Raw genomic sequence first — 19,865 nt, forward strand, 5'->3', positions numbered from 1 at the left:
CTTCCATTATAACATTGAGCCCATAACAATTTGGATTATCAGACCTGGAAATATGTACATATTGAGTTAAAACTTAAATATAACACATTTTCTCTAACTACCGGTACTTTGTCTTGGTCATTTGGATGAAAATGAATCTATCCGTCGTTTTAACAAAATGAAACCGTGGATGAAGTCATAGGCTTTATTGAAAAAGAAATTGAACACTATTTCCCAAAATAAATAAATAAATAAATAAACAATAATGATAATAATAATAATAATAATAATAATAATAATAATAATAATAATAATAATAATAATAATAATAATAACAATAATAATGATATAATAATAATAATAATAATAATAATAATAATAATAATAATAATAATAATAATAATAATAATAATAATAATAATAATAATAATAATAATAATAAATGATATTACTAGTAATAGTAATATCTTTATTGTCCATGAAGGCAAATTATCATTTTTACAGCATATACATAATATACGCAAACAGACATAAATGAAACATAAAGTACCAACCCCCCCCCCCCCCCTCCCCCCAAAAAAAAAACAAAAAACAAAAAACAAAAACAAAACAAAACAAAAAAAAAGCAAAAAAAAAAACACACACATACACACAAACACACACACACACACACACACACACACACACACAATAGCCTTCGTGTATTCTATCTAAAAGGCATATCATCATGACTGCAAACATTATATATATATATATATATATATATATATATATATATATATATATATATATATATATATATATATATATAATTATATATATATATATATAATTATATATATATATATATATATATATATATATATATATATATATATTATATATATATATATATATATATATATTCTGCAAGGTCACAACGTCTGGGTACGTGAAACACTTCAATATCAATTTGTATAGATGGAACGAAATTAATGTCACTCTCACTCAGTTCTTTGTTATTGTTTTTAGCCAGTCATTTCTACGAACAGTTCTCATTAACCTCCATCAAGCAAACTGTATAAACGTTTAAGGTTACTCACAGTTTTGCGTGTTGGAACGTTATTTCCAGCCGGCGAATGTTGTGAGCTTTTTGGCTAATTGCACACGATCAATTTATTCATTTGAGATATAGATTGTGGAGATTACTTTGCCTGAATGATACTTTTTTTTCCACTGAGGAGGAGGTCACATCTTGTGAAAATACATTTCAATAATTAAATCCCTATTGATTAAAATTATATAATGAGGAATTATGTATCATTACTATGTACCCATACTTTATGGGCAACCTGTAAATCACAAAAACTATTATTCTACCCCTCTCTACATAATATAGCTCAATGATATGTCTGCAATAATAATGATAATACGTAATATGTGACGTCAACTTATCAAGAGTTAAATTTCACAAAAGATGGAGATTTAAAAAAAATAAGAAGTAGGCCTATCATTTAAGCATTTTTGCAAAGGTCATTTATTTAGAAATAATGAAATTAGAACTGATTGAGGTGTAGAATAATAGATTTCTTACACTTTGGAATTCGAACTTTGTTCCCAACGCGCACTCGCAAGCTTGTGCAGCGGTTGTGAATAGACCCGGAATTCCCAAAAAAAAAAAAAAAAATCAAGCAAATGTATAAGAATGGTATCTATAAAATACTACATTTGTAGTCATTTTAAGTTGAATCATTAAAAGAAAAAAAAATTCTGGTTCAACCCGACAAGATATCGTTTTGAGACGATAGCTAACACCTACATAAAATGTCACCTTATAGGGTATTCTTTAATTCGTTCCATATTGCTTTTTATTCATTATGGTGCAAAATAAATACAATTACTGGAAAACATTCCAATTTCGCATATCTCATTATTCTATTGGTGCTATGCAATTAGGTAAAATATTAACAATATCCGCCATAATGATTTAGAGTATCAAAACACAAAACGAGTTTGTCTAATTGAAAGAATTTAGTGAGAACTAATCATTACAATGTCTGTCGAAAAACAATAACAGAAAGCTGAGTGACGTTAATTTCGTTCCATCTATTTCTAAATTCACTTTTCGGGGTCCGATTCATCCCGACTTGATACCGTTTTGAGACGGCTGGTCACATTTTGACTTTAAAATCTTCAACAAGATTATCTCTACATAATACCAGATTGACTTGATGGATAACATATTATACTCTTGCTTTTTATAATTCCGGATGTGTTCCCAACCGCGGGACGACCTTGCGATTGCGCGTTGGGAACAAAGTTCGAATTCCAAATCTTTTATTCTTTTATTCTGCCCCTCAATGGATTTTCATTTTGCCAACTGTGAATAAAGAGCATGTTCAAAGATACTTAAATAATACCGGTACTTCTTTTTAAAGAATCTAATTTTTAGTGAAATTTAACGATTTATAATCTGACGTCACATATTATTATAATCATTACGCGTTACTATAATTTAGGGAAGGGGTAGAATAATATGATTTCTCTAACCTTCAATCAGTTAACTACCGCCCTCTGGTAGAGCTCCTATTTCAACAATTTGGCCAGAAAACTCGTCCTTCAAATATCGATCGATTTAAATGACCTTCATCTTGGCAAAATTTCTCAAACCTGGGAATTTTGAAAAGAATTGTTGCCAAGATGAGGGTCATTTAAATCGATCGGTATTTGAAAAACTAGTTTTCTAGTCAAATTTTGAAATTGGAGCCTTTCCAGAGTACGACAGTTAACTGGTTAATTCGTCCTTTAACTCTTTTCTCCAGCAAATCTTCCTGTTCCATGTTCCTTGCAGGGCGCGTTTCTGTCACTGTCACCATAAAGTGGGCGGCTATGTGGTCTTGTGGTATGACACTCGCTTTCGGATCGGAAAGTTCTGGGTTAGAGCCTCGCTAGGCGCATACTTGACTCCTTGGAAAAGCTCTTTACTCAGATTCTCTCACCAAACTGGTGATCTAAAACAATAACAAGGATCCTTGTGGCGTCAATGTCATTTATTCCATTAGATTTTCCAAACAAATGGGCATGATCTATATTAACTTTCCATGTGCTCGAGGTCATTGGTCACATTGCAAAATGTGCTCAAAGTGACCCACTTAGTGAAAAGTGCTCACAGCTTTTTAAATATCTAACATCACGACGGGTCATTTAATTCAGCCTCATCAACAAAGCAGCATGTTTACACGTGTTAAGATATATCCAATCGTTGGACAGCAACAAATCATGTGATTGATGACCTGGTTGGACGAAAACATGAATATAGATCGCTCCCATTAACCGTGCTCGTCTTATTTTATCATCTGGTTAGCTAGTATTGATATAATTGATTGCAACCCGTGACAACGCTTAATCAATAAATGATCGCATTTTAACCCCCCCCCCCCTCCCCCCAAAAAAAAACAAAAAAACTTTAACCAATAATCAATCATTGCATACAATGTATTATCGCAATCAATAATATATATATTATAAGACCTTGAAGCGCAAAAAATGCAACTTCGAATAATTCAATACAATATTGATGCCACGCACAAACAACGTGCTGTATCGTTAGGTGACGTCCCCCAGGCATTTCCTGGGGGGATATAGATAATCTATAAAAACAGACGTGTGATGTTAAACAAGAATCAGCCTTTTTTTGTAAGTGGGCAAATTGAGGTTAATAATCTTGCCCAAGCGAAAATAAAGGAAATGCCTGAAGCGGTAGACGAATCTCGTGACCCTTTGGGCCACAGAGCAATGTCTTAACCACTCAGACCCCCTGCCCCCCCCCCCCCCCTTTACCTTTATTAATAATACCCATAAACAAAACCAAAAAAAAATGGACCTAAAAGGAACAGTGCAAAATTCATAACTGTCACCCACCGCCCTGTAAAAGTGGGTATAGTGTCGGGATGAAGGGGTTGCTAAAGAAGAAATAATCGGATAAATTGAATTTTAGCTTTTGTCACTTCAATGCGTCCTCAGTCAAATATATCAACATTTCTGGCTTTTCATATTTTTTTCTTAGTAACCAAAGTCTTAGACACCAAACTAGTTGTCCCTCGATCTCTAATACTGAAAAATGCTGGAATGAGATCCTTTTCTCATTTCGGACCCTGTGTTTGGAACACCCTACCACAGAGCATTCGTGAAAAAGAATCTTTGTCTATTTTTGAACGTTCGGTTATAACCTATCTGTTTCGTCTTTAGAATATGAGAAGCAAGATAGGTCTGTCTGGTGTGTGTTGTGTGTTGTGTGTCTGTGTGTGTCTGTGTGTGTATGCCTGTGTGTGTGAAAGAGTATGTTTCAGCCAAAGTAATTTGTAATTTAAGCGCTTAGAGTCTGGTGTCTCGGAGTTATAGCGCTATAAAGTTTTCAGCATTATTATTATTATTTTAGTACTGTAAATTCAAGTTTTACCGTCTTAATGGTACCGACCGACGGGTACTTATTTGCAGGTCTGATAACCCAAATAATTTGGGCCCATTGTTGTATTAAAATACTCTCAAACGAACGCCAAATCTTGTTCATTGCAACAATGTTAAAACAGGCTCGTACATACTTGCGTTCGGATGTCAGACCTCCTAATAATATTACCGTAAATTATGTGCACCTAAATTCCGACATATTTCCGTTTTTAGGTGATACGCCAAGCTAAAAATAAAAATCAATAAAAAATTGATATTCCATTTTACGCAACAAAATATATTGATTGGAAATTTGTGAGGACGTCAATGTCAATATTTTTTAGAGCTGACCTAGTGCATACACAATATGATCTCACAGAGCAAACTATTTCACCTGAGCCTCAAAACATAATTAGTTCGGAACGAACCAGAATCTTAAAATATAATTTTAAGGCTTTACTTATAAAACATGAAGTAAAATTGTGATCTTCGCCAAAGATTGTGGCTCCTCGTCTTGTCACTAAAGTCAAGCGAACTTAAGCGTGATCAGTGGCCGGATTGGTGACAATGGCAATTCTCATAACGTCGTTGTGCCTTGGGTAAGGCACTTAATATATAATACTCCACTCGACTCCGGTGTGAATGAATACTTGGTCATAGTCGGTGGCGAATTTTGTAAGAGTATTAGTAGAAAACGGAAGGCTAAAGGCGACTGGTACTGTATAAAATTTAAAAAATATATGGTTCCATGATATGGCCTGCTGGAGGAATATTTGAAACATTGTGTAGCACACTGAGCATGATAGTTCTGTTGAAATCATAGAATTAAACGAATGAGAATACGTACGAAGCCTAAAAAGTGTCCACCAATGAAAGCATTCAGCGCCATTTTGTTGTTGGCTGAGAATGTAGTAATTACCATTCATTCGGTATCTATGTCAACATAACGACACAAGAAAAACAACAAACAATATCAAAATCCACAATAAAATGTTTCAGAACTGTTGCGTATATTTATGGCACAACCAAGCTGTCAAAAAATGAAGTTAGAGAATGTGTGTAATCATGTATTATAATAACCTGTAATGTGTTTTCCAACCACCACATCATCTACTACTACAACCACCACCACAATATCATCACTAACACTACTACTACAACCACCAGCCCCACATCATTATCACTACCACTACTACTACACCACCACCAGCACATCATCATCACTACCACTACTACAATCACCACAACCACATCGTCATCACTACCACTACTACTGCAACCACCACCACCATATCATCATCATTACCACAACTACCACAACCACCACCACCACTACTACTACAACCACCACCACATCATTACCTCAACTACTACAACCACCACCACAATAGCATCACTACCACTACTACTACAACCACCACAACCACATCGTCATCACGACCACTACTACTACAACCACCACCATATCATTACCATTACCACTACTACTACAACCACCACTACCACCATATCATTACCATTACCACTACTACTACAACCACCACAACCACATCGTCATCACTACCACTACTACTGCAACCACCACTACCACCATATCATCACCATTACAACTACTACTACAACCACCACAACCACATCATCATCACTACCACTACTACTACAACACCACCACATCATCATCACTATCACTACTACTACAACTACAACCACCACCACATTATCATCACTACCACTACTACTACTGCAACCACCACCACCATATCATCATCATTGAAATATTATTTTTTTTTAAATTGAGCTTTATATAGTGCAATATCTACTAAATGTGCTCAAAGCGCTTTACAAGGGGTCCCTGGTCAACATTTAACATGTAGGACGGGACATGACGCCTGTTAGGCGATATTACAATTTTTCGGACAAAGACAACTCTGTTAACGGCCAGGTACTCATTTTACACCTGAGTACAGTGAGAGAATGTGAGTAAAGAGCCTTTTCCATGGACTCAACTATGCGCCGAGCGCGAGGCTCGAACCCAGGACCTTCCGATCCGGAAGCGAGTGTCATACTACTAGACCACATAGCCGCATCATTACCACTACTACTACAAACACCACCACCACATCATCATCACGACCACTACTACTACAACCACCACCACCACCATATCATTACCATTACCACTACTACTACAACCACCACCACATCATCATCACTACCACTACTACTACAACTACAATCATCACCACCACCACATCATCATCACTATTACTACTACAACTACAACCACCACCAACACCACATCACCTCACTAACACTCAGTACTACAATCACTACCATTAGGTTTTGGAGCTTTACTTCATTTGAAATAAGGAAACTTCGGAATTGTATTTGGCATTGTGTTTATATATCATAATATAATTCTAATCAGTTATCTATTTAGAACTAGATACTATACAATATGTATGCCAAATACCACCCCAATTCCCCTTTCTTGTGTGCGGGAATTCCTCTTTCGGCATTGAAATTGAGTGTGAGAGAGTCATCACTACACACATAAACAACAGAAACAATTTAAAAACAAGACTATGACACGCAACCACTCACACACGAGGCTATACTATTTATCCTTTTCTCTATATGGAATAGGACAAGACAAACAATAGCTTGACTCTCGCTACACTTCGCATTGATGTTTGTCGTCTCACGAGTTCAATTCTCGGTCGACCTGTCAATATTCCTTTTTACCTCGGACGTAATCATTAATAGAATGTTGTGTGGTTTTGACCGTGAAGAAAACCTTAAGAAGTCACATTTATATCATTTTAGAGAGATCGTTTTGAATAATTTTGAGTTAAACGAGCGAGCAGCAACTTGTTTTCATGAACGGCCGATCAGCGCTTGTTTACTATAGTAACGCGATTCCCAGCCAACATCAAAATGGCGGATATTTTTCTCATCGAGGCCGCTGGTTGGTTAGCCAATAAGAGCACCGTACGGTTTCCATTGGGTAAATTCCTTGGCTGAAATGCGCTTATTTCATTTTTTTTTAATTGAAGGAGAGTTTTGTCTCTTAACATTTGCTATAATTTCATAATTTTGGCAATTTTGATGTCAAACTCATGTTTCTTTAATTACTTTAACCCTATAGTTAACCAGCTTGGCGCGATGAACACCAAATTGAGAAATTCCCGGCAGACACATGAAGTCTTCTGTTCCAATTTTTTGTCCAGCATTCTTTCAAGTAAAGTCGTGCCAAACGCAGATGGAATATTCAATCTCTTTTTGTTTTTTGTTTTTTGGACACTTCTAACATTGGATTCAAAACCAAAAATGTGGGTGCGTTCTATCTGTTACTGGGTATAACTCTGCTCCAAAAGATAACAGTGGATTACAGTGGAGCCGTGACAAAGCCAATACCGTGGAACCAGAAAGAATTTAAGCAAAGTTTACTTTATCCCTAAATATATTCCTCCCACCAAATCCAAGCATCAGTAACACACTTTATAGTCACCTGGAACAACTACAAAAGACGTCTAACTTCTACGTCATGGCACAAGACCAAAGGGCTAGAGCTCAGGTGGTCGCTGGTTCGGATAAGTAAGTAAGTAAGTAATCCCTAAATATAGAACATAAAATATGGGACCAACACGAAGTGTCGACTTCAAGCAAAAGAACATTGACTTTAAGAGTGTTGGTTTTATGCGTGTTCCACTGTACAATTTTTCGTACTTTGGGGAAATTTTCGTTTCAGGTCTATCTCGAGGAATCAGACGTCATCTGTAGTACAGGGTCGCAGAGTCAGCAAAGGAGGCTAAGTTTCTTGCACATGGAAAAAAAGAAGAATCAAATTTCCGACTATATGCTGTTTATTGCTCTTACTATTATATGAACACAAAGTGGTATTAATCTAATCTCGTCCACCTCTCAACATCAACGCTAGCTCCCGCGATGTGAATATTATATGATGGGCTTTAAATAAAAAAGGCGGTTCCGATAGCTTAGTTGGTAGAGCACTCGCTTCACATGCAAAGGGAGCGAGATCGATCACGGGTACAGTCTGACCACCTACCCTGTCCAGCAGTGATTGGGTAGCTGGGTCTGTTAAATCTGGTGAAAAGTACTTTGCGATAGACTGGCGTTTTATGCAAAAGAGAGCAAGCATTTACTACTGTCCGTCTCAGATAATGAAACCGGGATACACGGACCTAATGGCTCTGAAGGACTATCTACTTCAAATAGAGAAAATAGCTCAATTGAATGTCTCTTCAGAAAAGTGAGAAATTATCACAGTACTTCGTTTTTTTATATATATGTTACAGTGAATGACATAAGCAGTCCGATGGTGAAAAGGTTTGAACTGAGATATTGCCAAGTTTAGTTAGAAGCTCAATTTTTATTAAAAATGAGTTCTTTTCATAAATGATTAAATCAACCCTCTTTGTACATCTTCGGGCTTAATTTCACTTCTAAATATTTTTTCCAGCTGGTCAAGTTGAAAAAAGTATGAAATTTCAGAAAGGTTGATGGATACCTTTCCCATACATCTGGCCATAGATTCATGTAAAATCACCCGATATACTTCAAATAAAGATTAAAATGCTCCGGGAAGCATATTCTTTCACCTTCCGACTGATTATGTCATGCACTGTCACAATTCTTTGTAGTTACCAAGTCCCGCTGTCAGCGGGGCAAAGTTCAGTCCATGTAAAAGGCTATTTACTCAAATTCTTTCGCTGCAGCAAAAATTAAAGTACAGTCTTTCAGAGCCACTAGGCGCCTGGAGCCAGCGTTTATTCAGGTTTCAATAGTTTGGCTTTGTGGTATATGGGTATACACCCGTCTTGTACCTTTAGGTTCCTGGTTCGATTCCCGCTGTGGGCGGCGCAATGTTGACTCCATGGGAAAAGCTGCCTTAATCTGAAAAAAAAACACGTGTTTAAAATTTAGGTTAATAACGTCGTCCTTCACATATCGACGTATTAAAATAAACCTCCTCTTGTCCAAAACCCTCAAACCTGGGAACCCCATGAAGTCCCAGTTTGAGAGGTTTTGGCAAGATAAGGTTCATTTAAATCGAACGATATTTTAATGACGATTTTTTTGTTACAAGATTTAAAATACGTGGGTTTTCTTTTTTTCAGAGTACGAGAGAAAACTCTTCACTCACATTCTATCACTCCGCTAGTTGCCAGTGGAACGTTACGTGTTTCTATCTCCCTCACAGTAGTTGTTTGTGAAGACGAGCTCTCTCAGTGAGAATAATTGCACTGTGATCCGGCAGGTCTCAGGTTCAAGCCCCGCTTCATGCACTTTCGTTTTTTTTTCCTTGGGCAAGATTATTAACCCCTAAATTTCCTTATTGAGGACAACCTGGGGGATTCCTGTTGACATCAGACATTCTGTTGGATGGACTGTCTATATTCCTCCATATAATGCCTAGACGAGTGGGATCTAATGATGCCGTTCTTAAAACTGCCAGAGAAGTTGTGACGTCACAGCTGCTACTCTTTCTTCAGGTTCTAAACTCCTTGGAAGTGTGTATGTAACCAGTTCTTCGGAGGACTAATAGTGAATGATAGGATACATACTGAATCATAAGGTGGGATAATTATTTTAGTAGCAGGTTGTATAGGCAAATTTTAAAAACTGCGTGACGCAAAAGAGCGAGGATGGATGATTTTTTATTGACGAACAGTATATCTAAACGGGCTTTGTTAGAAGAATCGATAACAAACTCATTTCTCTAATAGTCCACACGAGGCAGTCTCACGCACGTTTTATGTTTGGGTCTCGACAAGATAGCGCAGTGCCATGTGTCGTAATTAAGGACTCATCCTAATGGGGGACAGTAGTAAAGCAAGCAGACATGTGAAGTGGGGGAGGTGGGTGGAGAGAGAGAATGTTCAGTATAGATCATAGTATGCGCTTGGCTAAGAAGTTCACAACATTGCCATCCGGAAGTATAACGGACCAACACACAAAACTATGTGTAATCTTGAACGTTTTTAGTCTGGTTAAAACAGTTTAGTGAGAATTACTCATCAACGTGGATGGCAGAAAACAATAACAAAGACCCGAGTGACGTCAACTTCGATCTATCTATATGCTTCCTTGTGGTTTTGTAATATATGCAACTAGCCTTCAGACCGTAAGTCCCGTCTAGTGGTATGAGACTCACTTTCGGATGTGAAGGTCCTGGGTTCGAGCCTCGCTCGGCGCATAGTTGAGACCTTGGAGAAGGCTCTTTTATCACATTCTTTCACCGTACTCGACCGTTAACAGCGTTGTCTCTGTCCGAAAAAATGTAATATCACCTAACAGGCGTGATATGGACCCGTTCTACATGTTAAATGTTGCTGTTGGCCAGGGACCTTTGTAAAGCGCTTTGAGCACGTTAAGTGGATATATAAAAGCTCTATTTAAAAGAATAACGCTCTGTACTGACGTCACATTCTCTCACCGTTGTTTCTTTAAGGACAGGCCCTGGTGAGTGACAATGAAAAACAGAAGGCAGGGAGGGATCTTTCACTTATGTCCCGATTTCGAGTCACTCTCTGAGGGACGCAAAGTTGAGTCCTTGAAGAAAGGCTCTATACTAACATTCTCTCACAATAATAGTCATGTGTAAAATCAGTACCAGTCCAAAAGAAAAAACGTAGTAAGGCCTTATAGGCATCATGTCTTGTCCTACATGTTAAGTGTTGCTGTTGGCTAGCCCCCTTCTCCCCCCCCCCCCCCCCCCCCCCCCACCGACAAAGCACATTGAGCGCGTTTAATTGATATTTCCCTATATAAATGTTCAAGTTATTGTGTGCCACGTGTCTGAGATTTTCTACTTCTTAAAAAGCTAAAATTGAGAAAGGCCAGGAATGTCGAAATTTACTAGTCCCGCTTCAGGCACTTTCGTTTTTTTTACCTTGAGCAAGATTATTAACCCCCAATTTGCTCACTTGGACAACATGGGTGACTCTTGTTGACATCAGACATCTTGTTTGATGAATTTTCTATATTCCTTCGTGGAATGCCTAGGCAATGATGTCTTATGAAGTCGTAGCGGAAGGGCATATTTAAAAAGAAAATTTAAATCAAATACTTACATTTACATAATGTCATAATTTTAGCCCTATTGTTTACACGCATTTATGAACCCAAGTCGTTAAGCCCCCGAGTCCTGTTTGTAATAACGACAAGATATTATTATGTCGTATCAAATCACGACCGAATCCTCCCTGTTTAGGGTTAACGAACGCACTGCATTGGGACTAGATTTTATTCTAAATGTCCCATTTGTAACCTTTCGCCTCAAACCCGTATAATGTGAAGGTGATTCAAATGCTTATGGTTGCTGCTAGCTTATGTCATTCGACATCGCAGCTTCAGCCGCCTCTCTTATTCTTGCGTTGACGATTCTCCAATTGTCTCTGTCTTGTGCCTTTCCTCTGATGTTCGATAGCTCTGACAATGATGATAATGATTGAGTTCATAATAAAAGAGGGGACTCGGTGTCGTTGTATCTAGTAGTTTATTGAAAAGAATAAAAACATAATTAGTTTCTTAAACTGACAAAGACTAAAAATTTCACGTATACATGTCATTTTCCAAGAAAAGGGTCCACATATAATAGGGCATTGAGAGTATATGGGAGAAGGTGATTAAAAGTTAGAATGACTTAAAATTTGAGATTTTAGGTTTGTTACTTGAAAAAAAAGCACTACATCCACTGTCGTCAATAAACCAAATACAAAGTTAACCCATGTTTTGCAACTTTTATGCTGTATTAAATCTTTAGCATTTAAATGTGCGGTTTTGTGGTCTAGTGGTATGACGTTCGCCTTTAGACTAGAAGTTCCAAGCCGTTAAGAGCGTTGTAATATCGCCTAACAGACGTCATCTTTCGTCCAACATATTATGTATTTCTGTTGACCAGGGACCCCTTGTAAAGCGCTTTGAGCACGTTGAGTGGATACTGTGCTGTTTGAAAGCTCACTTGTTGTTGTTTTTTAATTCAATATTTTGCATTTCGTTTGTTTAGATAAACCCGACATAATACCGTTATTAAACGCTTAGTCATTAACATGTGATAGATACTGCCGCCTCATGTGGATTCATCTGAGACCATTGGTTCTGAGAAGCTAGAGCGGAGGTGGACGGTCTCATTAAAAGGAAAAGATGGCAATGGTTGGGGCACGTGTGTCGCCGAAGCATTGACTGTGATAAACACCCAAAAGAAAGAGGAAGCGATGCCGCACCAAGGAGAGCTGAAGACGTACTGTGGAGAGGAACATAAGGCACAGAAGTTTGTCCCTCGAGTGGCCCCCACAAATAACAGCTGACAAGACAAGTGGAGACCCCACAGTCTAGGGAGAGACGGAGACCCCTCATCGCTCAAGTGCCAGTAGGCAGAGTGATTGTTTTTTCATTGTATCTTAACAAGTTAACTGCCCTTCTCTGGAAAAAAGAACATGTAGATATTTGAATATTTGGCATGAAAACTCGTCCTTCAAATATCCAGGTTTGAGAGTTTTTGCCAAGATGAGGATCATTTAAATCGTCGATTGATATTTGATGGACGAGTTTTCTGGTCAAATTATTTGAATACGATTTTTTCCCAGATTACGGCAGTTCATGGATTACAATCAAAACAGCTGCTACTCCCTTATTCCCTAATGATTTAGTGAAGTCCAACAAGCAACAGACATGACAAGTACAGAATCGTCCAAGCCACTCTCCTCCATGCATTGATTTGATTTTATGCCAAAATCTGATCATAATATTGCATTTAAACTCAATTTTCTTCCTTTGTTGATTCCATCGCAATAGGTAAATTGACGATATTTAAACTTTCTGTTGTCGAAACTTCGGTGGTTTTACATTGTTTTTTTTAATATAATATCTGCTCTTTTGAGCGTTTTTATCCATTAAAGTACGTGTTTTGGCCAGAATTGGAAACTAATGCTTTCCCATCTTTTGGCAGTAATTTCCACCCACTCCTATTCATTTCTAATTCATTTTCTCAAACATGATATATGAGATATATGTAACCCATCACGTCAGTGCGGTATTATGTCGGATGGCCCAAATAAAGAAAAATGAGTTATCGTCAAAATGACCAGAATTAAGCAATGTCTAGTCCTTTTTTTTTAGTTTAAAAATATAAAAGTCAATCTCCTCAAGGAATGCATTTATTTTAACATACAAATTTTATGAGTTAAGCATAATATATATATATATATATATATATATATATATATATATATATATATATATATATATATATATATAATTAACATAAAGTCCGTAATAAAAAAACACATCTATGTCAAATAAATTAATGTGAAACATTGACAAAGACTTTAAATATATTTTTTTTGTTTAAGCTTAGATTTTAAAAAATCGAAACGTGATGCTTCGCGAATAGCCCTGGGAAGATCATTCCATATTTGAGGACAAAGTGTTGATAACGATCTCCCACCTTGATTTTTTGTTTACTTGAAGTTTAGCGTGGTCAGCTGAAGACCGCAGCATTCTAAATGAGAATAGACATTTATGATTTCATCAAGATACCTAGGTGCTAAACCATTTTAAAGCAGTTAAATCAGATAAGGGCGATCTTGTATTCAACCCTTTCTTTCACTGGTAACTAATGCAATTCAAACAGAATGGGTATCGATTGTTCATCAACTTTGCAGCATTATTATGAATTGTTTGAAGTTTTAAAATGTTATGTTTAGTTATCCCAGCCAAAAGAGAATTACAATAATCTAATATTGATAATATAAATGTGGTTACTAGCATTTTTGTTACACCTTTAGTCAAGTAGGTCCGCACATTAGCAATTTTCTTTAGATGTAAAGTTTTGCATAGATTATCAACATGTGGATTTATGGACCATTTTTCTTTGCCCAACATCACATTTCTTCTGTTTTTTCATTATTAAGTTTAAATTTATTTACATCCATTCGGCTTTTTACACAAACAACACAATTTTTAACTGATTTTCGTAAAAGGAAAATATGCTTTTATACATTTTCGTATCATCAGCATAAAGTGGTAAATTTAGAAAGAGTCTGTGTATACATTGTAAAAATAATATGACCGAGGACAGATCCCCGGGCTACCCCATACATCAAATATAATAAAATCATCTGAAAATTTGCCATTTATTTCAACAGTGTTCTTATCTAAGGTATGATTGAAACCACTCTATTGCAGTGTCTCTGATCCCAAAAGTAATGTTTAAACGATGAAGTAAAATGTTATGGTCTATGGTGTCGAAAGCAGAGGAGAGATCTAAAAGAGTTAACAAGCAGACATGTTTTTTCTTTTTTTTCTTTTCTTTTTTTTTTTTTTTTTGTCAATTGAATTCAATATAACAGTATAGACTTTAGGACAGCTGTTTTTGTGCTATGTTGTGTTTTGTACAATGACTGATACGTTTCACTTAAATAATTGAATGTAACATGCTTTAAAAGTATTTTTAAAATGACTCTTTCAAAATATTTTGATAGAAAGGAAAGATTCAAACCCGGCCTATAATTTTTAAGTTTATTCTGTTCAAATGTACTCTTTTTCAATAGAGGTTTTACAAAAGCTTTCTTAAAAGAAGTAGGAACTACACCAGAATGGAGTCAGTTATTCAATATCATAGTTATAAAAGGCAATAAAACATCAATATAGTTTTTAAGTAGTGACGTTGGGATACGGCCAAGATCACATCATTTGAAAGGACTCATCATTATTATATCTCGAATTTTTTACGACATAATACTGTTTCGCTACTATTGGTCACATATCTCAACAAATCTAAACTGCAAGGCTGTTAATCTTAGTTACCAAATGATTTTAGCAAAGTCCAACCGGACATAGAAATGTCAGGTTCAGAATCATCCAAGCCACTAACCTCAATACATTCACACATTTTCGTCGCCTTCTCCACTTGCGCAGCGGTAGTGAATCTTTCAGACACCGACACGCATATTCTGATGCAGTCCAAGTAGGAAACAAGTTTCATTGTTACTGATAAAAAAGGGTCTTTGGAACTCTTTTGTTCTGGTCGAATATAGAACCCCATCTCACTCCAGTCTACATTTTGTTTGGGCACGAGGACTTCAAACTCACAAAGTGCTAACTCGTCATTCCCTGGTTTCCAAATGTATACATACCTCCCAGTAAGGACCGATGTACACTGCACAGAATGAGGTCCATTTGCAGGAAGTTCAACTTCTCGGTGTAGGCACAGCTCTCCTTTTAAGTTACCATCTTCAGCTATTGGGTACGGGTTTATTTTTGATACGTAAATATCGAATTCTTGAAGTCTTTCGCCGTGGTTATCTCGGTTTGTAATGTGAATAGAATGTATTGGATAAGAATAGAGTAAGTCTACGATCCACCACGTGTTTGAAGTGCTCAGGGTGTGGCTGCAAGAACCGTGAAAGAAATGTGAGGATCTGGTGCCATCGACGGCCAAACTGGAATTTCCTGGCTGGGAAAGAAAAACTGAAAAAGAAATATTTTTGATAAAATCATGTTTGCATGCCTTTCCCCCAAGATTGTCATCATAAGAAAGTTAATACCGAATTTCTTGTTCATGTTTCTAATTATATATATATATATATATATTATTATAATATATATATATATATATATATATATATATATATATATATTTATATATATTTAATATATATTATATATATATATTTATATTTTTATATATATATATATATATATATATATATATATATATATATATATCTGCCGTCTTCGGTAACATCAGCCCATGATTATTGTTAAAGATTATGAAATGCATAGTTCTAGAGGATGAAGTTAGATTAATCCGAATCTCGTTACGTGAAAACTAGATAACAACCAAAATAATAAGTGTCTCAGGTAAAAAAACATTTCTTAGCAACATTGATGTACTACAGGGAGACAGTTTGATCCCTGTTTTTTTATCACATACCTAGAAAATGCTTTTAAATGTGTGCGTAAATTTGAACCTTGAGGCCAATTTCAATTTGAAAACAAGCTCCCAATTGAAATGGTACATTGCTGGCATCATTGACATTCTTGCCCTCAAACACTTCAATGTAAAAGATGCCCAATAAGTTTAACCGAACATCAACTGTACGTACATACTGACAAATCAGATCCAATATTACTATGAAGGAAGGAAGATGGATTAGTGTGTCACGAAAAAGGTGGAATCACTAATTGTAGACAGGGAGAAAGAAGAAAAGATTTATTGACTGTCGCACGAAATAAATTACGAATTATACTGATTAGAAAGGATAATATTAAAAAATAACATTAATCAAACTATACACGACCCTTGTAAAATCAGTGGTATTTCTAATTGCGGAACATGGACGCTAGCAGGTGCAGAAGTACAAAATTAGACATTTCACAGAAAACAAAATTCGACATAACTCATTTATACAACGTACTGTCAGGACATGGAATGCACTTGATTTTAATTTTAAAATCGCCGAAACAATAAATGCTTTCAAAAAATCCGTTCTCTATCAACTCCATCCCTTGAAGTACGGATATGATGAATGAGAATGGTTTATCAGAAATATACTTATGATAAAGGAGTTTGTGGTGAAAAATGATTATAATACACCAACTTGACCTTTCTTTTGTATATACGATTTTGTGTATTTATAATTGCCCTTTCATCAAGTCGGCATATTCTTTTGTTTGTTTTTAATTCTTATGTATTTTTCTTTGCAAAAACAACAGGATATTTAAAGGTCTTTTGACCTATGTTACACTTAATGATTATGACATGATAATATGATAACCACTTTAAAAGAATCCTGAATATCTGATACCCCACGAAACTAAACAAGACAACACTAAACCACCCATTCTATTCAAATGCTGGTGCAAGATGACGACTCTTTGCACTCAAAAGAAATGAAATTATTGCAGCGGTGGTACGTGATGAGATGTTTATTTGTTTTTGTTTTTTTTTTTGTTTTTGGGATTTGTTCTGCTGCTGCAATTTTTAAGTCAGTAAAAATAGGTCTTAAAAATTTAGATGAAGTATTCTTCTGTCCACCGCTTACTACTGACCAATAGCTACTCCGCAGTCAGTACTGACCACAACCCTGTCCTATTTCCAATAGGATTCAATAGTCTGATGTCACGTCCGCCCAGCAACGGGCAGCTTGGTTCTAAACAAAGAAAATCGGTACTTTTTATTCTTCATGCTGGCTAAAACTTTTTCACATGTCATGTGATCAAAATTCATAAAAGTCAAAACATGATCAGATTTATAATGTTTTTTCTCCTCTTGATACTCTTTTATGCTCGTTGGAGAAGGAATTCTAATGGCGTCCATTGTTACGATAGCTAAGAACCAGTTACTAAGTTACTATGCGTCATTATGAGGGAAGTGACGTCACGACTGTTGAACACTATTGTTGGCTTGCCATAAAGTTAAATCGATATTTAAGAGATTTTGAAGTATTATGACTATCAAAGAATGCCAGAGTAACTAAAATGAAAGATTTAGCAGTGACGAATAGGCGTTAGAAAGATAGTCGTCTGCACTGACGAACAAGCGGTAAGGTGACCTACAGGTTCTAGCCTTTCTGTATTTATAAATTCAATTTTTAGCATCTAGTACATCTAAGAAAGTCTGACATATTTATTAATATTAGAATCGATAGGCACCTGCATAATTTTTGGCATTGTCATTATAAATGACGCCTAAACTGTTTATGTCCCGAAGAGGCACGTTATGATTTGCCTTATTATCATCAGCTAAATTACCTTTTTGACCTATTGTGTGTCGTTGGTTCCAGGATACCCATTATTTAAAGAAACTTTACAATATTAATTGTTATTGTTAGTGACACATTATTTTAACCAGTCACCAATGAATCATTTAGATAGTTCTTATTGTATTACGGTAGCCAGTTTTCACAGCATTTTCTTGTCCATGGTCAATTTCAAATTAATTAAATTGAAATAAATAAGGAAATAGGGGGGAAAACAAACAGAAGGACAATAAGAAGAGTTTTGCGTTCTTCAACTTTGTGCATTTGGATGTTTTGTAACAACGCCTCATTTGGGGAAACATCAATGGACATTACTCAAATTCCTGTATTATACCTGAAATTCTCTTACATTTCCACTGGTGAATGTGTCTAAAGGTAATATAATAAAGTTATGGGCTCTTAATCACTGGCTGGTTTAAATTGACGCTAAGTAAACCAAGTTTCATATTACGGAGCAAAATAAAAACAAAACAAAACAAAACAAAAAAAAAAGAAAAAGAGAAAGACCCCCCCCCCCCCCAAAAAAAAAACAATTAAAAATGTTAAAATTACAACTTTTTAAATGTTTTGAACTACCCAAACATAAATCTGCTTTGAGGCATCAGGTCTGTAAATATGCGACCCACCGACTCAAAACAGTTTTACATCGGGACGAATCAATCGGATCCCGGAAATGTGAATTTTAGGAATAAAATAATGAAAGATACGAACATTGGGATTTTTAACGTAATGAAAAAAATATCAATTTATTCCCTTCCGTAACGAAAAATTTTATGACATGTGGCAATAAATTCCATTTACAGAATCTATTCTATCCCGATATAATATCGCTTTGAGGCTTCGAGTTAACAATTATATTATTATATGAAAGCGTTTGGCCAAAACCAACGTACATTTATTTGCAGATCTGATAACCCTATTCCTTATGGGCCCAATGTTGTAATAGAAATCTCAAAAAATGACACAAAATATTGTCCATTACAACAATGTTAAACTAGGCCCATAAGTGGGTTCGGATATCAGACCTTCTTATATGTGCATGTTGACCAAAACCTACCCATGACATCAGGCTGTTTTGTTGGTTTTCCTAAAGCCACGTTCACGTATTCAACTCCTTCTGTCCGTATTAAAATCTGTGATAATATCAAATAAAATACAAAACACACGACACGAATTTGAAACATCTTACTTTTGACAATAGAACAGTTTCAAACCACTAGACTCTATCTCAACTCCAACAATAAAGCAATCTACAAAAATGAATATGATCCAATAGTTTCAAAAAAAAAAAAAGAAGAAAAATAAGAGAGAACAAAATATTAAAGACGGAAAGTTCCGATGCCAAAAAGTGCGAAAACGTTAGGATGTCACGTTGATTCCAGATAAACGGCAGAAAACTTCACAGCACACCCAGCGACTTAGTATCAACATGCCCTTTAACAAAAATGCACAAGGACCCGATTGCTATAATAACTCATGTGCCAATGCGCGGGTAGATACGACGAATGGTGAAACCGATTTATCTTTTAAAATCGATATATCGATTCCCATCCAATCACTCTACTCAACTCTAACGGAAGTTTACAACTTTTAATGACACCCTGCTTTCTTTCTTTCTTTATATATCCAATATCAGGAGTCAGAAAGTGATTTGGTAATTGATCACGAACA

General features: G+C 35.9%; 1 protein-coding gene across 1 annotated transcript; it reads right to left on the bottom strand.

Moving 5' to 3' along the window:
• Positions 1-13,705: 13,705 nt before the first annotated feature.
• Positions 13,706-19,655, bottom strand: LOC144974148 (fucolectin-like). The gene is made up of 2 exons (XM_078917056.1): positions 19,252-19,655; positions 13,706-15,900 (listed from the first exon to the last, which is right to left on the bottom strand). The coding sequence occupies exons 1-2, from the start codon at positions 19,376-19,378 to the stop codon at positions 15,230-15,232; spliced, it is 798 nt and encodes a 265-aa protein (XP_078773182.1). The 5' UTR covers positions 19,379-19,655; the 3' UTR covers positions 13,706-15,229.
• Positions 19,656-19,865: the final 210 nt, after the last annotated feature.

The sequence above is a fragment of the Berghia stephanieae genome, chromosome 5 (assembly GCF_034508935.2).
Source record: "Berghia stephanieae isolate SIO BIC M18660-M18661 chromosome 5, UCSD_Bste_1.3, whole genome shotgun sequence".
Classification (NCBI taxonomy): domain Eukaryota; kingdom Metazoa; phylum Mollusca; class Gastropoda; order Nudibranchia; family Aeolidiidae; genus Berghia; species Berghia stephanieae.

What these genes read in the sequence shown, in the direction of transcription:
- LOC144974148 (XM_078917056.1), bottom strand. Translation starts at nt 19,378, where the DNA reads ATGTTTCAAATTCGTGTCGTGTGTTTTGTATTTTATTTGATATTATCA. An exon ending in AAAACAGCCTGATGTCATGG is followed by an intron (nt 15,901 to 19,251) that starts GTAGGTTTTGGT and finishes TTTCTTTTTCAG; the next exon opens with TTTTTCTTTCCCAGCCAGGA.